This window comes from Lissotriton vulgaris, chromosome 2_1, assembly GCF_964263255.1.
Source record: "Lissotriton vulgaris chromosome 2_1, aLisVul1.2, whole genome shotgun sequence".
In the NCBI taxonomy this organism is placed as follows: Eukaryota; Metazoa; Chordata; class Amphibia; order Caudata; family Salamandridae; genus Lissotriton; species Lissotriton vulgaris.
In genome coordinates, this window is record NC_141687.1 from 720787300 (window position 1) to 720809181 (window position 21882).

General features: G+C 44.1%; 1 protein-coding gene across 3 annotated transcripts in view; it reads left to right on the forward strand.

The window, feature by feature from the left end:
- The window catches only part of DENND2B (DENN domain containing 2B), a 1017138-nt gene that overhangs the window by 900609 nt on the left and 94647 nt on the right, over nucleotides 1-21882 (forward strand). For all 3 annotated transcript variants that reach the window (XM_086955999.1, XM_086955998.1, XM_086956000.1), the window contains one exon: nucleotides 14836-14984. In XM_086955999.1, coding sequence (XP_086812125.1) covers nucleotides 14836-14984 — 149 coding nt within the window. The remainder of the gene's footprint in view (nucleotides 1-14835; nucleotides 14985-21882) is intronic.

Below are 21882 nucleotides of genomic sequence, written 5' to 3' on the forward strand. Positions count from 1 at the left end.
GCCTAGGAACCCCCCACACATTCGCAGGACGGCCGAACACTATTTCATAGGGACTGAGCCCTACTCGGGAGTGTACAGTCGCCCTAGTTGACAGTAATGCTAAAGGTAAAGCGTCAGGCCACGAAAGACCAGTCGTAGCCTGAATCTTCGCTAGCTTTAGTTTAAGGGTGCCGTTGTACCCTTCAACCAAACCAGCTGATTGAGGATGATTGGCGCTATGGAATTTCTGATTAATTCCAAGGCCCTTACACACACTCTTCATTACATTACCCACAAACTCACTTCCGTTATCTGACCACACAACTCTAGGCATTCCATATCGAGGAAAATATTCCTTCAATAGGATTTTCGCAGTAGACAAAGCAGTATTGTCTTTGAGGGGATAAGCCTCAATCCATCGAGAGAATGCACAAACCACAACTAAAACGTATTTCAGGTTGTTGCATCGCTCCATATGGATGAAGTCCAATTGGATCACCTCAAAGGGACATGAAGGGGGAGCAAAACTGCCAGGAGGAGTTGGGGTTCCTTTGCCAGGATTGTACATCATACACACCATACAATTCTTCACCAGACGTTCAGCACATTTCGTGATACCATCATTCTTCCATACCGGAGACAGCAACTTACAAATACCTTTCGCGCTGATATGTGCTAACCCATGTGCCATTGTCACAACGGCCAGCACATACGCATCGGGTAACATCCATCTTTTCTGATCAGACAAATCAATCCAACAACCATTCGCATCCAACTTTCCCATGCTTTCTTTCCACTTCGTCTTTTCAGTCTCGGTGGCCTCATTCTGAATTTCTTTCACGCTCTCAATAGTGTCTTCACACATGCTCGATTCTGCAGGCCACCTAACCGAACTCGTCACATACATTCGAGTGCTAAGGTTTCGGGCAGTCTCCTTAGCGATCCCGTCTGCAAACGCATTACCACGACCAACATCATCCGTCACCTTACGATGCGCACTACATTTAACAATTGCTACTTGCTTAGGCAACGTCAGTGCATCCAAAAGATCATTCACAAGTTGGCCATGCTGAATCTTCGTACCGTGCGACGTCAAGAAACCTCTCTCTCTCCACAATCGTCCAAAACTGTGAGCGACTCCAAACGCGTACTGGCTGTCAGTAAACACATTCACACGTTTCCCTTTCGCTAACACACATGCTCTAGTAAGAGCAATCAATTCTGCAGCTTGGGCAGAATTTTGATTCAACCTTGCAGTCTCAACAACAGTATTCAACGTTACAACAGCATAAGCAGTAGTCACATCACCATTCGGCAACTTAAAACATGACCCATCCACATACAAAGTACCATCCGGGTCTTCCAATGGGGTGTTTTTAAGGTCCACTCGACCTTTCGTTTCCTCCTCAGTCCTCAAGTAGCAATCATGCTCTGCTACTCCATCTGACTCTATGCTAATTGGTAACAAAGTTGCCGGGTTCAGAACATTACAACGTTTTATCTGAATGTGGCTTGCCAGCAGCGTCAACTCGTACCCAGACAATCTCGCACTCGTCAAGTGCTGAGTTTTTGTACGATTCAAAAGAGTATCGACTGCATGCGGAACCATCACCGTAAGCATATTATCCATGACCAATCCTGCTGATTGTCGGATGGACACCGCAGCTGCCGCTGTTGCTCGTAAACAACTCGGCAATGCTCTAGCTACTGGGTCCAAGGTCGAGGAAAAATATGCGCATGGACGTTGCTTACCACCAAAAGGTTGCGTTAAGACACTCAAAGCACAACCTTCCCTCTCGTGAACATATAATGTAAACGGCTTACTGTAGTCAGGGGTACCCAACACAGGAGCCGAACACAATGAATCACGCAGTTCAGAAAAACTTCTCTGACATTCTTCCGTCCATGGTAAAGGAGTTGAAACATCCCTGCACGTAAGAGCCACCAATGGTTTCGCTAGCAATGAAAAATTAGGAATCCATTGCCTGCAGTACGACGTGATACCTAGAAAGGCACGCACATCTCTTTGGGTTGTTGGCACAGCCATTCGCGCAATCGCTGCAATTCTCTCTGGGGTCAACCTCCTTCCCTCCTTTGACAATAAGTGACCTAGATAGGTTACTTCTTGACAACAATATTGGAGTTTAGTAGGTGACACCTTGTGATTCAGCTCAGAGATGTTGCAGCAACGACACCGTAGCGATTTTGCAAATGTCCTGAGTATCGGCAGCCACCAATAAGTCTTCGACGTATTGGATTAAAGCCGCACCGACCGGCAACCGAAACGCATCTAGTTGACTCTTCAAGGCTTGACTGTAAATGGATGGACTTTCACAGTAGCCCTGAGGAGCGCGTTTGAACCGGAAGCTGCGTCCACCGAGAGAGAAACCGAAAAGGTCTCTGCTCTCTTCAGCAATCGGGATGCTGAAAAACGCATTTTTCAAGTCAATTACCGAAAACCATGATGCAGAAGCTGGAATCAGAGTCAGTAGCGCCGTGATGTCAGGCACAACAGGGAATTGAGGAATCACAATTTTATTCACTTCCCGTAAATCGATAACAAAACGATAAACAGGTGGTTTGGAAGGATCCGTACGTTTAAGAATGGGCAGCACAGGGCTGTTGCACACGTTTCCCCGAGTCTCTTCAATAACATCTTTCTCAATAAGATCATAAATGATCGCTAACAACGCTCGTTCACCATCAAGGGAGATACGATACTGGGGAATACGTGGCAAACGCACATTCAATTTCAACTGGACAACATAGGGGGAGATATCAAGTAGGCCCACGTCATTGGGACCCGTTGCCCACAAAGACGCAGGAAGAGAACTCAATTCCGGTGGGAGCTTGTCGAGGGACAAGTACATGGGAGAGACAACTCTCTCTCCAAACGTAAGCTGTAGTCCCGCAGGAGAACAATACAAAGTTGCATACAAACGTTTAAGCAAATCCAGGCCCAAAAGATTTTCACCACAGCCAGTAGTCAAAATCAAGGGAGCTTGAAGCTCACGTGGCCCAATTGTAAGGGGCAAAGGGCACGAAACTGGATTGCTAACGGGGGCGCCAGAGAATCCAACGGAAACATTTGTTAAGCCAGACAAAGGTGCGCCAGGGAGTTTCGAATGCTGAATAGAACTTTTCGCTGCACCAGTGTCCAACAGAAAAGGCTCAACGACGCCCGATGTAGCAACTGCGACGTAAGGCCCTCTCTGATCAACCGGAACTGATACCACTCCCTCTCCTTGTCTTTGGCTGTCCTAGTAATTACTGTCATCAGTTCCCTGATCGACGTAATAGTCGTCTACATTATACTGCGCAGATCGTCCTTGCGATGATCCACGTTGATCGAAACAATTATTATTATTAGAGGAGTTATCAGAACAATCATTCTGAGCACCACGACCTCTACCACGTGATGCCTGCTGCGAACCACCACGACCTCCTCTAGATGAGCTACCATTGTTACGTTCATTCAAAACAGGGCAATTGAATTTAATGTGTCCCTCCTGTCTACAATAAGCACATTGATTGTACCCTAACGATGATCTTTGGGAAGAGGAGTCATTACGCGGCTGCGATCGATTCGATTGCGACTGTGATCTATTCTGTTGGGATGCATTCTGATTTGTACGCGGAGGATATGCTTGTTGAAGCAACACTTTAGTTTTGAGCTCTTTCGTCTTTTTATCAGCACGGTCGCTCTCTTCTTTCTCTCTATTCTCATAATATTGTGCCGTAGCCAATATCTGAGCTGAAGTAGAAACGGCCCATGCGCTTTCCGAATTTCTCAATTTATTGCTCAAATCGGGCAATAAGTTCGAAACAAATTTATCCACGAACAATCTCTGACCACCCTCGGTGCCCATATCCTGACCACTATGGTCGATGAATGCCTCCTCAAACCTCGTAAAGAAGTCGGAAACACTCTCATCTTTCTTCTGCTTACAGGCTGACAATTTGTCCCAGTTCACCTTCATAGCTGGCATAAGAGTTTTCATTAGTGTAATAATCCTTTGAGGAAGGTCAAGAATCAACTGGTCGGGTTTAGTAGCAGCTACTTGTCCGGCGTCTGCCGCTACAATGGCAGCCCAAGCTCCACCTAATTCAGCCGGGTGATATTCATGACGAATCTTAGCCCATACCGGTTGCGGTACTACATTGCCAAACAACATGTCGATATCGGCGAGATTCATTACCGTGGCATCCACGAGCTGCGATAATTCCTTGTAGTACCCTGTAGGATTTTTGCGAGGGTCAGGCAAAGATTGCTTCACCTGCAATACTTCCGAGCGTTTCCATGGAAGATGTATCCATATTCTCTGAAAATGCGCCAATGTCGGAGGTTGAGCATTTGGATTTGCTGGTATCCAAACCGGCGGAACTTCGCGCATAGGATATTGGCCGGACTCGTCTGGTTGTGGTTTAATATCCTCGACAAACAATGCATGAGGTATCGGAGCGGGGCGAAGAGATAGCAACCGCTCAATAGCACGTCGAACATTAGTATCTACTATCAGTCCATTTGAGAACTGAAGCTGAAGATCAGACAAAGCGGTGAGCACCTCGTCAGGCGCATCGGCCGCTATCTGATCATGAAGGAACTTACACATTTCATCAAACACGTATCTTTGGGTAGGTATATTAAATTGACAAAATGTTTCGAGTACAACACGGGGCGGATTTCTAAGAGGGTTTACCATCCAACCCATCGCCATATTATATAGCGCAACGCGTTCTCTATTTCCAGGAAGCTGACTACGTCTCTGAGGACCATCGGAGTTAGCGGACCCATGAACAGGCCCAAGCGAATGAAAGAAACTAGCGGCAAGAGGAGAATTACGAGAACGAGTAGAGGGAGAAGTATAGGACACAGGACTAACAAGTGAAGGAGTAGAAACAGTAGCAACAGCAGGAGTCAACAAAACAGGAGCAGCAGCGGGAGCAGGAGTATGTGGAAGCGGAGGAGCAGTAGGGATAGAAACAGGCAAAGGGGCAGGAACAGTCGGAAGAGCAGGTACAGGTTGAGGAACAGGCACAGGAAGAATAGGTGGAAGAATAGGTACGGCAGGAACCACAGGAGCTGCAGCTGCGGTACCCTGTACGTACGGAGGTGGCGACTTCATGAGATAAGACATTAAAGGATCCTCAACTGGCTCTTCCTTCTTTTCCGACGCCGTAGGCAAAGCGGGATAACATTTATCTACAGTCATACGCTGTAGTCTGTCAAACACTTCCTTATCCTTAACCTCCTTATCACGCTGAAACTGCTCAGCTTTCTTCACTATAGTAGCAACATTATCTCGCTGATTACGTTTAGTCTGTCTGATTTCTTTCTGTCGGGCTTCTTTGCGCCACAACCGAAAGGCATCAAACATGGCCGGCCTTGATTTTCTCTCGAACAATTTAATCTCTAGATTATCTAAAATCGGCGCCTCGAAACTACCATGAGGTGGCCAACGAAGGTCGCCGTCCTTCTTCGTGTATTTAATCCAATAATCATTAAAGGTGATCGGACCTAGTCCATGTTTGCTATATAGTTCATAAGTGGGAGTTCCAACCGGAGGTATCGGACACGAGTCCTCCAGTCGGGAATCCGTACCACAAGGTCTGAAACAACTCAACAAAGTACTGCGACCAGGCATCTTGCACACTAGCCGAGTTTCACAAACTTCAAGGGTTACGGGATTTACCAAGTCCCAGCAAAGAAACAAAACCCTCGGTTTTTGGCGGCTGCAGTCGTCAAATAACACAACAACAAAACGCTAGCAAAGTGTCACCGACAAAAACACTCACACAGCGTTAACAACAAAAACACTCGCTAAAGTGTCAACAACCAAGAACTCTGGGAGCGACCCACAAATACTTAACTCAAAGATCAGTGGCGTCACCAGGAAGGCCCGTCTATCGTCTCGCTATACCAAGGTCTACGCCAGGCGCCAAAACAGGTCTACAGTCAGGGCAGCAGTCCGTCGCAGCCGTCAGGAGGCGGGAATCTTCGCGGGAAAAGTCCTCGGGCCACTTATTTCGACAACTGGATCGATGAAGCGGAGTGCACCTTCCCTCGGAGATTTCACACGAAGTTCCTCACGATCGTCGGGCTTGGACCGGTACCACTGATGCAGCCCCACGTTGGGCGCCAACTGAAGGACTGGGTTCTGTAGGACCCAGCGGTGCCAGGGCACAACACCTGAAACCTTCGTGGGTAACCTGCTCCGGCGTACGAATCACAGAGACACGGGACACTTCCTTCGACGTCAAAGATTCAAGGTTTATTTACTGCAGGGAATACAGTAATCACGACAAGCAACACACGTGCAACTTGGGGAGACTGCTTCAAATTGGTTCTGTGGATCGCTCCTTTTATATAGTTCTTACCCATAAGATTACATTGAACACAAAAGTTTACAACCCGGTTCCCACCATTATCCCCCAGAGGGGTCGCTTTGGTCACTTTGAAACACATGAGGTCCGGATCATAATTGCGGAAACATTCGGCGGTTCCCAACTGTAAAAACCCATCTTCCCAACATTAGTGCATTCCGATCGGTAGTAAACAGATCGAAATAGGAACAAAGACAGGTGCAGAGGAAGACGGAGACAGTGGGGAGATCGGAAAGGGTGTAAAAGGGAGGTATCGGGAAACACGAGATACAGACATCAAAGAGACGTGCCTAATGAGATGCACGGCTGAGACAATAAGTCCGTGCGGCAAGATGAGCTTTGAGCGGCGCCATCTGCCTTACAGTAACATCCCCCTCGTCATAAAGACACTTACAAAGAACATGTGTCTTCCGCAAATATCTTGGGAGTCCCAGGGTCGCGAAGCGGACAACGTCCGTTCGCTGGCTACTTGAGGGCAAGAGACAAAATGGATGCCGTATCTAAGATGGAACCCGTGGGTACAGATGAAAAACCCACGTAACAAACGAACGGTTTAAGCTAGCACAGCGAAACTGCGCACACTTACTAAACTCGTCATTTGCGGTTCATAGATACCAGACTCGACCATATTCGTGCGAGTCAGAAAAACACCACTTATAATTGTCACGGAACCTCAATGGGTGCACAGGGCAAGCTCAGGGTAGCAGATGCTACCTTTGTTGAGTAAAACTGATGTTTATACTACCGCTGTTACCCATTCCTCCTCTTAAGGCTAATCATACATTTTCTTCCTCAGTCTCTTTTTTTGTTTAGTGATCTAAACTTTGGTGTTTTACACTCTAGTTGGAGGCAAAACGTTTTTCCTCTGCTTTCTTGCTCCTGCCTTAAATCATACAAATCTGTCTTCAGCTCTGCTGCTCGATTCCTCGAAAGATGATCACGTCACTCCCACTCTGACTGCCTTGGGCTTTACTTTGAGTATTACATTGCAGTGCCTTGTATCATGTTCAGTACACTAACCTAGAAACACCAGGCATGCTCTACCTACAGGCTTCACTGCACCAGCAATCACACATGACAAATACCTGTGTACGCTGGGCATTCCTAGGTTTAGCCAATCCAAATAGTTAAACAGTGTTCTTTCTGCAGTCGCCCATCTTAGAAAAACCCTATTCCTGTAAAAAGTAGTGGTGACTCCTCCACTCTGGTGGAGGAGCGTCACCCCACTGCAACATTCCGTCCATCATCTTGTGTGTGTAGCTGTTCACCCTATGAGGGAAGATGCCCAGACGTGGGTCCCGTGCACACTAAGCCACTGGAGTCAAGCTATCCTGCCTGAAGACGGCTGATAGCCAGAAACCGGTCCTAGGATGCTTGATTCCGGTCCAGGAAAGACATGGCTTGGCAGTTCGGGCTGGACTGTTCCCATGAGGCACAGGGTCAAGACTGATTTGCATATGGCCATGTCTGAACTGGGATGGCTTGGTGAGCAAAATAACGATGGATTAAACCCAGATCTGTGACTGGGGTGAATGTTTTGCCATTGTGCAACATTCCGTCCATCATCTTGTGTGTTTTGCTGTTTACCCTATGTGAGAAGGGTATGCCCAGACGTGGGTCCCGTGCTCACTAGGCCACTGGATTCAAGCTATCCTGACTGAAGACGGCTGATAGCCAGAAATTGGTCCTAGGATGCTTGATTCCGGTCCAGGAAAAACATGGCTTGGCAGTTCGGGCTGGACTGTTCCCATGAGGAACAGGGTCAAGAATGATTTGCATATGGCCATGTCTGAACTGGGATGGCTTGGTGAGCAAAACAACAATGGATTAAACCCAGATCTGTGACTGGGGGTGAATGTTTTGCCATAGTGCAACATTCCGTCCATCATCTAGTGTGTTTTGCTGTTCATCCTTTGTGGGAAGGGTATGCCCAGACGTGGGTCTCGTGCTCACTAAGCCACTGGAGTCAAGCTATCCTGGCTGAAGACGGCTGATAGCCAGAAACAGGTCCTAGGATGCTTGATTCTGATCCAGGAAAGACATGGCTTGGCAGTTCTGGCTGGACTGTTCCCATGAGGCACAGGGTCAAGACTGATTTGCATATGGCCTTGTCTGAACTGAGATGGCTTGGTGAGCAAAATAACCATGGATTAAACCCAGATCTGTGACTGGGGGTGAATGTTTTGCCATTGTGCAACATTCAGTCCATCATCTTGTGTGTTTTGCTGTTCACCCTATGTGGGAAGGATATGCCCAGACGTGGGTCCCATGCTCACTAAGCCACTAGAGTCAAGGTATCCTGGCTGAAGACGTCTGTTTGCCAGAAACCAGTCCTAGGATGCTTGATTCCGATCCAGGAAAGACATGGCTTGGCTGTTCGGGATGGACTGTTCCCATGAGGCACAGGGTCAAGGATGATTTGCATATGGCCATGTCTGAACTGGGATGGCTTGGTGAGCAAAATAACGATGGATTAAACCCAGATCTGTGACTTGGGGTGAATGTTTTGCCATTGTGCAACATTCCGTCCATCATCTTGTGTGTTTTGCTGTTCACCCTATGTGGGAAGGGTATGCACAGACGTGGGTCCCGTCCTCATTAAGCCACTGGAGTCAAGCTATCCTGGCTGAAGACGGCTGATAGCCAGAAACCGGTCCTAGGATGCTTGATTCCGCTCCAGGGAAGACATGGCTTGGCAGTTCAGGCTGGACTGTTCCCATGAGACACAGGGTCAAGACTGATTTGTATATGGCCATGTCTGAACTGGGATGGCTTGGTGAGCAAAATAACGATTGATGAAACCCAGATCTGTGACTGGGGTTGAATGTTTTGCCATAGTGCAACATCCCGTCCATCATCTTGTGTGTTTTGCTGTTCACCCTATGTGGGAAGGGTATGCCCAGACGTGGGTCCCGTGCTCACTAAGCCACTGAAGTCAAGCTATCCTGGCTGAAGACGACTGATAGCTAGAAAACAGTCCTAGCATGCTTGATTCCGGTCCAGGAAAGACATGGCTTGGCAGTTCGGGCTGCACTGTTCCCATGAGGCACAGGGTCAAAACTGATTTGCATATGTCCATGTCTGAACTAGGATGGCTTGGTGAGCAAAATAACGATGGATTAAACCCAGATGTGTGACTGGGGGTGAATGTTTTGCCATTGTGCAACATGCCGTCCATCATCTTGTGTGTTTTGCTGTTCACCCTTTGTGGGAAGGGTATGCCCAGACGTAAGTCCCGTGCTCACTAAGCCACTGGAGTCAAGCTATCCTGGCTGAACACGGCTGATAGCCAGAAACCGGTCCTAGGATGCTTGATTCCGGTCCAGGAAAGACATGGCTTAGCAGTTCGGGCTGGACTGTACCCATGAGGCACAGGGTCAAGATTGATTTGCATATGGCCATGTCTGAACTGTGATGGCTTGGTGAGCAAAATAACGATGGATTAAACCCAGATCTGTGACTGGGGGTGAATGTTTTGCCATTGTGCAACATTCCATCATCATGTGTGTGTTTGCTCTCCACCCCACTGCTTACAGCAGTGTAAATAAAGAAAAAATAAAATGATAAAAACTTGTTGTTATTACCATTTTATTTATTCCTGCTGCGGGCGCCTTTGCGGGCTGGCTGCTCTACTCTCAGAGCAGGGGGAGAAGTAGTGGGTACCCTGGAAGTGCGCAATGACTGATTGGTTGGCCCTCTCAGGTCGGCCAAACAGTCATGCGTACTTTGAATGTTTCCCACCCAGGCTGCATTACAACCTGCATGGAGAACATGCCCTGTTTCCGTCATGCACTGGGACAGGAACAGACTAATTTGCATGTAGCCAGGTTCTGAGCTGGGATGGTGCAGTGAGCTAAAAAACGGTGATGGATCAAGCCCTTATCTCTTGACTGGGTAAGAGTATTCTGCATCATTCAGAAACTCTGTCCATCACCATCCCCTTTTCCAAAATCGATTTTGTCCACACTAAGTGTGGGAGGGTATACTCAGACGTGAGTCCCTTGCTCATTGCACCATCAGGATTCAAGCAAGCCGGGCCGACGATGGCTGAAATGCCAGAAACCAGTCCCCGGGAGCTTGTTTCCTTCCCAGTATAAGAATTGGCTTGGTAGTTTGGTTTGCCCTGTTCCCATCATGCACTGGGACAGGAACAGACTAATTTGCATGTAACCAGGTTCTGAGCTGGGATGGTGCAGTGAGCTAAAAAACTGTGATGGATCAAGCCCTGATCTCGTGACTGGGTAAGAGTATGCTGCATCATTCAGAGACTCTGTCCATCACCACCCCCTTTTCCAAAATCGATTTTGTCCACACTAAGTGTGGAAGGGTATACTCAGACGTGAGTCCCTTGCTCATTGCACCATCAGGATTCAAGCAAGCCGGGCCAACGACGGCTGAAATGCCAGAAACCGGTCCCCGGGAGCTTGTTTCATTCCCAGTATAAGAATTGGCTTGGTAGTTTGGTTTGCCCTGTTCCCATCATGCACTGGGACAGGAACAGACTAATTTGCATGTAGCCAGGTTCTGAGCTGGGATGGTGCAGTGAGCTAAAAAACGGTGATGGGTCAAGCCCTGATCTCTTGACTGGGTAAGAGTATTCTGCATCATTCAGAAACTCTGTCCATCACCACCCCCTTTTCCAAAATCGATTTTGTCCACACTAAGTGTGGGAGGGTATACTCAGACGTGAGTCCCTTGCTCATTGCACCATCAGGATTCAAGCAAGCCGGGCCGACGACGGCTGAAATGCCAGAAACCGGTCCCCGGGAGCTTGTTTCCTTCCCAGTATAAGAATTAGCTTGGTAGTTTGGTTTGCCCTGTTCCCATAATGCACTGGGACAGGAACAGACTAATTTGCATGTAGCCAGGTTCTGAGCTGGGATGGTCTAGTGAGCTAAAAAACGGTGATGGATCAAGCCCTGATCTCTTGACTGGGTAAGAGTATTCTGCCTCATTCAGAAACTCTGTCCATCACCACCCCCTTTTCCAAAATCGAACATGCCCAGGCTCCCATTCCCTGGCTGAAAGCGAACCACAGAGCTCAAACCAATCACAATGCTGCATTTCAGCATTGTGATTGGTCAGGGGAGCCTGAATGTGCTTCCTGTTCCTGGCTGGGAAGATGGAGGAGAGACGCGGCGACGACGGAGACTCAGCGAAGAGGTACTTTTTAAAATTATTTTTTACAACCCTCTATCCACAACCCACCCACCGCCCCGCCTACCCTCCCCCGATCTGTGTTGGCCACCACTAGTAAAAAGATGTACCTCTGAATTGCTTGAAGCTTCTTAAAACCACCTTGCGTAGCCGTCTGCAACACCGATAGCTACCAGTTGTTTAAAATATTCAGAGAGTAGGCTCTGGCTTCACCCAGAGCAGTATATCTCTGACCTCGCGATACAGGCTATTGGCTGTTTGGTTTATCATTCAGTGTCCTACAGAATGCTTGCATAGCAGTCCATGAGCCACTATTTTACATCTAAAAAATACACTGAATCATGAAGCATTAAACTCATATTTCATAGATGCATTGTATACAGAAAGCAGTCATTTTTGTTTTATCTCTGCAGCAGAGTTTTTGTTAAATATTTTAGCCAAGACTCAAATAACAAGCCAAACGTATTGGTTTTGCAATACTTCTCTGTCTTCTAATCAACTGATTGAGTGGCCAATCCAGCCTGGACTACAGAAAGATTGAGCCTTTTGTTTTTCATCGTATTTTTAATGACCCTGCATTCTTATTCCTCTTTTTCCTTGGTTGGGTTTTATAAGCCTATAGTATCTGTTAATTAGATATTGTGGTTTCACTTCATGTACAGTTCCCTGACCCCCTTGTTGCTGATGGGTTCTTACAATATTATTGGATTAAAAAGTGACATAGAACTATTAAAGGGTATTGTGGCTATAGAGGAGACGAGCTTTTTAAAGCATCTTCATGAATGCAACGCTGACAAGCATTGAAGTCAAGCACGGTGTCTATTCAGAAGCCCATCCGTGGTAATTCAATGCAATAAAAAGCGGAATCCGTAAATCTTTAGTTTTCCATGATGTCTGCCAAAAACCACCCCAAGCAAGGGGTCGACACAGTCAGCCTGCTTACAGTCAGCCTGCTTGCATTCTTTGAAAGTCATTATTGGACTTATATTGCGACAATAAACACATGCCTCCTATCATTTTCCACCTGGATCTGTAGCTCCATCTAGTGATTAAATATGTGTCGAAATGCGGACAGGAAAATGACTTAGGCACATAAAATATTTTCTTTGTGTTTCTATAAAGAAGGTCAGTTTTTAATGTATTCTTTAGGAAATGAGAAAACGTAGAGACATTAATAAAGCTAGGTATTAATCTGGAAACAGGGCGATTGATATAATTTAATCTATTTATCCATAGATGTCTATTCCATAACGTACGAGCCTTATCAAAGGCAATAGGTCTAGCGTGGGCTGCCAGACTTTTTAACGTTGTCAATGCTTGTTTTGTTTGGTCAGTTTTATTCTTGGATGAGCTGCCAGGTCCTCAACACAATTTTAAAAAGGGCTAAAAGCAAAACAATTGTTTTGGTCTTGAAAAGCAAACATTGCCATAATAGTCCCAGGCATTGAAGGGAACTACTTTGTGTGCAGATGTGCTCCTTCCGAAACAGCTGAATGCCGTAACTAACAGTGAAGTTAGCCAATGGCTGAAGTGGTCTCACCTATTGCCCCCATGCTGTAGTGGGTGGAAGAAAAATAAGACACAACATCTGACCAATGCATGTAGAGGGCCTACTGAAAGCCCCTATATGAAAGAATATTATTCATAGTTTTAGTAAAATCAATAGCTCTTGGCTAATGCAAGACCTGAAAATTGTAACATGCTTCTCATAAAATGGAACAGTCTGTCCATTTGCTGTATCTAACCTTACAAACCATACAATTAAAAAGGCTTTAATGGTGCTTTTTCAGTTGCAGTCTAAGGTCCTGATTACATTTGGGCTGTATTCGCGAACTGAAATTGTGCGCCTGATAATTACTATTAGTGATACTTAGCCTGTGTGCAATTTGACCAACTGGTAACAGGGAATTTTGTGCAAGGTGGGCAAAACTCCACCTATTTCAGGATGCTTAACCTTAATATTTTGCATTATTCACATCTGATTTCTAATCCCATGTATGGTAGAAACAGACGTTTGCACCCTAAACTGTTCTTTTGGCCCATATGTATTCAGGGCCAACAAGAGTGTACTATTTATCATTGACGCATTTACTGAATTATAACATATTTTACATTAACTTTATAGAAAGTTAAGATAGCTGGCTGTATTAAATGTTCCTTCGAGATTGTCTTTATATTGGTAATCCGGCTGTTATTTCTATAGAACAATGCCCACGTTGGACTTGATGCCCTTGTTGCGTTTCGGCCTTTTCCAGTATGGTAATGATCAGCTGTCGCACTTTTGAGATTTGTGGAGGTGCCAGTATTTGAGTGAAATTTTCTTGTATTATAAAAGCGGGCTACATGAATTCCAGATCCATCCAGTGGCACTTATGTACTCATTTAATACCAAGGGCCTCATCATGAAGGTGTGCGTTCACACACTGCACAGATATGCACCTGTTTTTATACGATAGCACTTTCTAGAGGACACACGTTTAACTGAAAGTTTTTCTGATGTAATACATATACTGTACACAGAAACTCCTCTCTCCACCTAAAAGGGAACCATGATGAGTGCTATAGTTTCCAAGGATATCATACCAGGCAAACTATGGGCCAGATGTAAGTATCCAAATACCGGTCGGTAACGGCCGAAAATACAGATTTTCGGCTGATACGACCGGTATTCGGTAACGGCCGAAAATACAGATTTTCGGCTGTTACCGACCGGTATTTGGATACTGAGATATAGGGCATCTTAAAATACCGTATTGGTAAATTTACCGATTCGGTAAAATTACCGATTCGGTAAAATTACCGAATCTGTATTTTGAGATGTAGTGGCACTGTAAACAGTGCCATAGGGCTTTAAGGATTCGTTATTTACCACCAACTATTAGTTGGTGGTAAATAACGAATACCTGTGTATATGCAAATCTGGGCATGTACACCTGTGCACCTGCCACCCTTGAATTATTTGGTATTTACCGAATCGGTAATTACCGATTGTAATTCACATTCATTCCTATGGGCCTCCAGGCCCATAGGAATGAATGGCAATTACCGAATCGGTAAATACCTATTCGGTAATTACCGAATCTTACCAATTCAGTAAAAAATACAGAAAATTTGCCTACATCAGATTTATCGATTCTAAAATACCGAATCGGTAAAATTCGGAATTTTAGAATCGGTAACAATTATGTACCTACATCTAGCCCTATATGTGTAATAATTACTCTGCCTTTGCGGTCAGAGTCCATCCAATGACCTGTAGGTAGAGCACATGATTCCATAATACAGTTATTCTGTTGTATGTTTAATGTTTTGTAGGTGATAGAGCTCCGGCGACCAATGGACTCACGCCTTGAACATGTGGACTTTGAGTGCCTCTTTAAGTTCCTCAGTGTGCGACAGATGACCAAGATCTTTGCCTCCCTGCTGCTCGAGCGACGGGTCATCTTTATAGCAGACAAACTCAGGTAGACAGCAGGTGAACCCTTTCAATGACATTCAAGTTAACTTGTTTATGAAGTGAATCTTTGTACAATGCCTAAAGCTTCAACCAACAGATTCGTGTTTTGTAATAGTTCAATTTGGAACATCTTTTGTATGTAAAACCTATTTATTAGGAGTATGAATAAATTAAAAGCACATGTGATAATTTTATAGTTATCATCCACCTTTCTGTTGCAGCTTATTACATTACACAAATAAATCAAAATATAGGATATCTTAAAAACATTTAAAAATAATGGAAAATTTTACTTTTATACACCCTAATGAGATACAGGATTTAACGACTCAACTTTGTACTTATTGGTTATACAGCTATAGTGATGGCACGTCACTTTAAATGTAAAATATATATTACCATTCGATGATTGTAAGTTTCTCACTTTTGAAAAGAACACAAATAGAAACTAGATGCAGTTGAGTTGTTGCTTACCTCAGTAGTTCATTGTTTATGCAAGGTTTCATACATTGGGTGATTATACTTGTATACTGCACTCTGTAAATCCAGTAGCCTCTAGGTGCTGTTCTTTGAATGGGCTGATCTGGGCAAGACACTCTAGAACCCAAAGTGCCCAGAGTGATTCCCTGTGATTGAGGCTAATTAAATGTTTTCCGTGCATCAATTTTCAGTGCTAGCTGTAAGCACACAAGCTGTGTACATAGATGGTTTGTTAGAAATGTTGTAAGATGCTGAATGTTGGCTAATGATACCAAACTTTTGCGGGCAATACTCCATGTTAAGCATAATATCTTATTGAGTACAGGTTCTTCACCTTTCGGTAAGTAAATGCTGGCAAGATATCCACAACAGAGGGAGTAATGAGACAGGCATGAAAATCAGTGCAAATGTTGATCGTATGGTGACCGGCCAGTTCCTTGCTTAGCTGCAACTCATTTCTTGGAGTAAGTGTATCTGTGAGAACAGAGCCTGCATTCGCAGATTTTCAGAGTTGCTTTTACACTTCACCTTCGTCTTAGAAGATTGTTCAATTAGAAACTGTCTACATTTATTGTCAACTGTCAAAACATTTTGGGTATGTGTGACAAAAGAAATAAAAACGCTTTGGGGATGTGGCTACCAGCTTTTATTAGCTATCTTTTACATTTTAATCCATCATATAGATAATTTTTAGGCATTTTGTACAATTTTATGCTAGACTTTAAGATATACAGATTGTTTTACCACATTTGATGTTCTAGGCCATATTTATAGATTGTATGCGCAGAATGATAGTTTTTAGCATTAATTTGAGAATGTTAGGAATGCATTTGGACATATTTGGATATACTTTGAGTCTTTGAGGGGTTGTCAGTCCAGATTTTCAGCCGACCTACATTTGGGAAATATATTTGTCTGTTAGAAATCCAATCTACAAATCGTGAGCACCATTGTCACACATTTGGGGGTTGATTTAAAGTTTTAGAAAAAATCTGATTTGGAACATTTTGAAGCGAATTGAATACCTTTGGGCCTAAATTGAGAAACGTTTGGTTCATCTAAAGAATTTTAAATCCAGCTGAGATGCATTTTGTGCCCTATAACTGTGTATTTGTGAATTAGTGAAGGACATTTTGGTGTTGAATCACAAGATACTCAAATTAGGCAGGTGGTTGTTCTGCGGTGGCTAACACAGTTTGGGTGGGGTTGGCTCCATCCATAGGGCACACTGGGAAGAGTTGGGTTATCACAGTTAAAAGTCTGTCTACAACCCAGAAAGACAGCTACCCAATAAAAGTAAGCATCATTGGCCATTTGCAATCGCAGATTTTCATTTCATCACAGCCTGTTTCTGTTTTTTTCTGGAATAAAAGTAAAAATGCAGTCACTAGATTTCTGTAAGTGAATCCCTGAGAAAATGCTTATTCTTTTCTGATTTTAAAAGAGAACTACAGCTTTTCTGTCTGGGATCTCTGTAGACAGGAAAGCTTATGAAACACTATCTGTGAGCTCTTCTTCATTGGACTTAATTCAGCAAACGTAGCATAAGTGACCATCACATTACCGCAGAGTATTTCTTTCAAAAGGAGACTGCATCTTGATGAATAACAGCATCAGCCTTCGCAGGCACTTAGTTTCAAGTCTGCGTTAGCCGGGGAGAGTGGAACAACGCACTTCAATTCCAGTAAATACATTTTGACTGAGCCCTCCTTGGTAGAAGTATTAAATGTGAAAGTTCATTCAAAGTTAGGCTATGTAAACTCTTAGTTTGATATTCTTATCATGATTCAGTTGCTACATTTTGATAATTACACGATATATGAATAATTCCTTGTTTATGAATACCAATAGCAATGAGTGAAATGGCCCACATTTAACCTTGGGTACATTGAGCCCCTGATATAAATACGTAAGAATGTCTTAAATATTCCAAATGGTGATTCCTTTTAACTCCATCATTTGATTTTCATCACTTGACACATATAGCCATACTAGAATAGATTATATTTACCAGCAGTGGTTCTGCAGGGTCCAGTGCCAGTGTAATAAAGTTAGTTGAAGATATTTTGACAATATTTTCTCAAACAGTATTGGGTAAAGAAGGGCTTTGGGCAACATTGCAGTCATGAAGCGTACAGTCCCACTCTGCTGTTCAACGCTTTCTCAGTGACCTGAGAGAGACCAGAGCTGTCGGCTATTTTACAAAAAAGTAGTCAAGTTTCTGAGTTGTTAAGTTAACAATAACATGACACATCCAAGATGAAGAATGACTGCATTTAGTAGTGATAGATTAATAAGAGAAGTAGTACCAGACCCACAGGATATATAGGCACCACATTAGCCTAACTCGCTTCCCATTTTGGACTGAGAGTTTGCCTTTGGCACACAGACAGATCGAACGATTGTTCTCTGCTTCAAAACTACTGTCTTTGCCTTGAGAAAGCTCCACATCACCATTCGCTAGATCAAAGCAGGCGTTGGCTGTAAATCCTCACAATTGGTTATCTTTGGCATGTGAAATATATTAGAACTAGACTGGATCAATACATCCAGTTCACTATACTAATGCAAAAACATCTTGTAGAATTTAATGCACGAGTTCTATCAACCCACCACTATTACAGCTCCTGTTTATACACTTGCTCTGGAAAGAGAACATCAGTGTAAGTTAGAGCAGGGGTTTGAAACCAACCCTATCTTTCACTTCAGCCAGTGGTTGACCTGACTTTGCAGAAGAAGAGGAAATTGCCCCATAGGCTGGTGCAATGTGCTATTACATGCCCTTTCAGGAGGAATACCTATGGGCCCATAAGACCTCTGTACTGCCTTCTGAAAAGGGTCAAATGGTGGTGGAGTAAATGAGCAGTACTTGCTGAGTGGTGCATAGCCTGCCTCCTAGTGATATGTGCCCACATTTGTAGTGTGCTGGAGGCATAAGAGCAAATTGCCTTATGTGTGAAGCCACCTTCCCTTGTAACTGAGGGAATGTCCCATGTGCAAACATTGCATGACTTATGTGATTTCCCTTGAATTGCAAGTGCAGCAAATTAGTATATTTTCACTAGCGGAGCTTATTATTAGCAACATAGGCTTGATCCCTTTTAGCTTGAGATACTGTGCCCAGAACAGTTTTGTAAACACTATTTGTGCCTAATAGAGCAGACTGTTCCACGTAGGATCCATTTCTAAGCCCTGGGACTGTCTTTTCTGTTTTTTTTCCTTCCATCAGCCAAATTAATGGGACACGTGTAGAGCTGTTTATGAACAGTCTAAAATAAAATGCAATCTTTCTAGTCGGAGAGAAATGATAAACAAAACAGTATATATAGCCCTGTTTGATGTAGCGAGCTCATAAAAGGCCAGATTCTGCACATTTATAATAGAAATATTGGCAGAGTGGAGTTTTGAGGGCGTATGGCGGATCACCATGAGTCATACTGTCTCCGTCTATAGTTGATGCCAAAAAAGAGGTGTCTTTTTGTACGTGTTTTTCCGGACCAACTACTAAATAAAACAGCAGTGAATCTTGAGTAGTCTCAAACAGCAAACTGTTACTTCAGGTAAGTAACAAGTTTCATATGAGCTGAGAGGCTTGTTTTGCAATATTGCATTAGACCAGGAGTCTACAACCTTTTCCGTAGTGAGAGCTACTTCTGATCAGTAAAAATCATTGTGAGCTACTGAAGGCTGTACAAACCATGCATTGTTACCAGACACCCCCACGCCCAGCTTCATTGACTTTAAGGCTAATCTCCAAAGAGCCAGATACTATGGTGTGAAAAAAATGCTTTGACTATGGCCACTATGACAGGGCTACCATATGTATCAGTGTGAGTGTGGTCTTTTGGATGTATGAACATGTATGCGTATCAATGGGATATATGTGTATGAGTTACTGAGAGCCTATGTCATATGTACTTGCGACACAAGACATACCTTTTGCCTTATGTGGCACCGTTACATGTATAACACAAACATAGAACCATTTATTTAAATGGGAGAAATTTAAAGTGCAGAAAAATGATCTGCAACAATGTTCAAAATATGGAGAATTTTTTGCACTTTAAATTTCTCCAATTTAAAATAAGACTGTATTTTCCAGTTCTACAAATAAGACGGTATTTTCTTGCTTCTACTGGCCAATAGAAACACGAGACCTGCTGTTTGTAAATGCCACACTTTGAAATGTGAGAAAATTAAAATGAAGAGTTAACTTAATAAAAAGTGTAACTTTCCATTTTAATTGACTCCCCTTAAAATCATTAAGAAACATCATTTTGTTCTCATGCTCTAATATTGAGTTGATAAGGACTTTTATTTAAGAGTTAAATACCTTAGTGCCTCAGGTATCCACATATGTACCCCAGCCTTGTTCATAAATCTGACTGAGCACTGCTCATTATCAAGGCCTTAACCTCAGCCTTCCCTTAACTTCAGGTGGAAAATGGGACCTTGTGTTTATTTAAAAATGAACAAGGTTGCAAGCTACTCTGAAGGTGTCTGAGACCTACTGTTAACTCATGATTGACTGGATGGAGACACCTGCATTAGACAATAGGGAAAGAGAGGCCAGGCTGTCCATCACTGTAATAGCACTGTAATAGGAGCAAGAAGTCATGTAATGTGTGATTGTAATAAGAAATAATAGAACAGGGGCAAAGCTATAGCTCGTCGTAATAGGAGCAGATAGGCCAAAATGCCCACAATGTTGTTCGAAGCAGAGATCAGCACTGCAGCCTTTGATACTGTAACACATTTGAAAGTACCCAGCCTTTGTATCAAAAGAGAAGAGGAGAACATTCCGGTTCTTTGCCATTTTGTACAATGGTGTATAACATGAACTGAAAAGGAACACACCATCACGTACATATTCGTTTACATGTACATACAGTGTGAGTTATAGTAGAGCTATTTGAAAATAATACAACTTGAGCAAAAGTCAAATAGTGTTTTCTTCTTTCTCTGAAAAATGCTTCACAAGCACATTTTATGACCATTAGTGCCACTAGAAAAAGTGTGACACCTATACTTTGTAATGCTTTTAAAGATTGTGTTGATTTTGCAATTGGCACCTAGTGCTGCTTGTTGTGAAGGAGCAGCGTTTCCATACAACAAAAGGGGCGACAAGGCCACACCTGGAATGGCAAATGTGCATGCAGGATGTTGCCTTGGGGCTGCACTGAAGTGTGATTGCCTTCATTTGCATGTGGACCATGAACATGAGGACTCCTGTGTGCAGGAGCATGAGCAGAACAAAGTGTGTTGAAAGGCCACCACTCAGTAGGAGGTGCACAGTTGAGCACTCCCCAGCCATGTGGTACCTTCTCGTAGCATAAGGGGGTCTGAAAAACTTCTAGGGACATACCACCTCCAAAGAATGAAGGGGTGAATATGTTTAGGGGCCAATCAAAGTAGCAAGGACATGTTGGTAGCATCTGCCAGTGCTCCCTATGCATCCAGCCAGTGAGGGGTGATGGAGTATGCCAGTGAATTTGAGTGCAGTAGCGGACGGCTTGCAACACTGCAGGATCTTAGAGGACTGCCACAAGAGCCGAAAAGTGTGGCTCGCAAAGTTACAGATTGACGTATCCACCAGGTGAGGTAGACTACCTGCAGTGCAGACAAACTGTAAGCGCATGCGCAAGAGCAGCGATTATTTCTGTGACTATGGCACATGGCCTCAGTGTTCACGAGCGCGGGGAGTGAGTACCTGTGTAACCCCCTACACCAGTTGAGGGCTCTCTGTGCATAAAGCACAAGCTCAGAAATAATCAAATTGGACATACAAATTGCAGCGGTTCATCGAAAACAAGTGGATTGAAACGTTATGTGGCTAGCAGCGCTCCAGTACCACATTACAGGCTGTGCAGATGTGTAGAAGTAATACATCTATGAGTAGCTGTATAAAAATGCCATGTTTTTAACCACACATATTGCTCAGCTGTTGTTTCTGCACATGCCCCATTATTCCCGGCGGCCCCCCCATTCCCCTCCCCTTTGGTCTGTAAATATCACTCGGAATGACGTCCTGCCTGAATGCGGCTATTGTTCTGGTCTTCGCGTGTTAGCACATTCCAGCACTGCGGGTCCTTTCTCACGGCCACAGCTTTTCAGGCCCATTGCTCAACTGCAGTGGCTTTAACTTCACAGAAGAATGACTCAAGGCTTTTATTGAGATATTTTCAGGGCCAAATCAGCCTGTCAAAGTCTGCGAGAAAAACGGAATGTGTCTGCTTTTATTCCCATCAACTGGGCTTCGAGTTTTTTTTTAGTTGTGTAATATTCGCAGCCGCCTAAGCCAGCAGGCGTGCATTGTAAGCCACTCATAAATGGCGGAAGCCTTTCTCTCAGGTACACTGTCTGAGTGCTTCAGAAGTGGGGCGTGGGGCCTTGTGAATTAAAAAGCACCCCCTGCGTGCCACTGC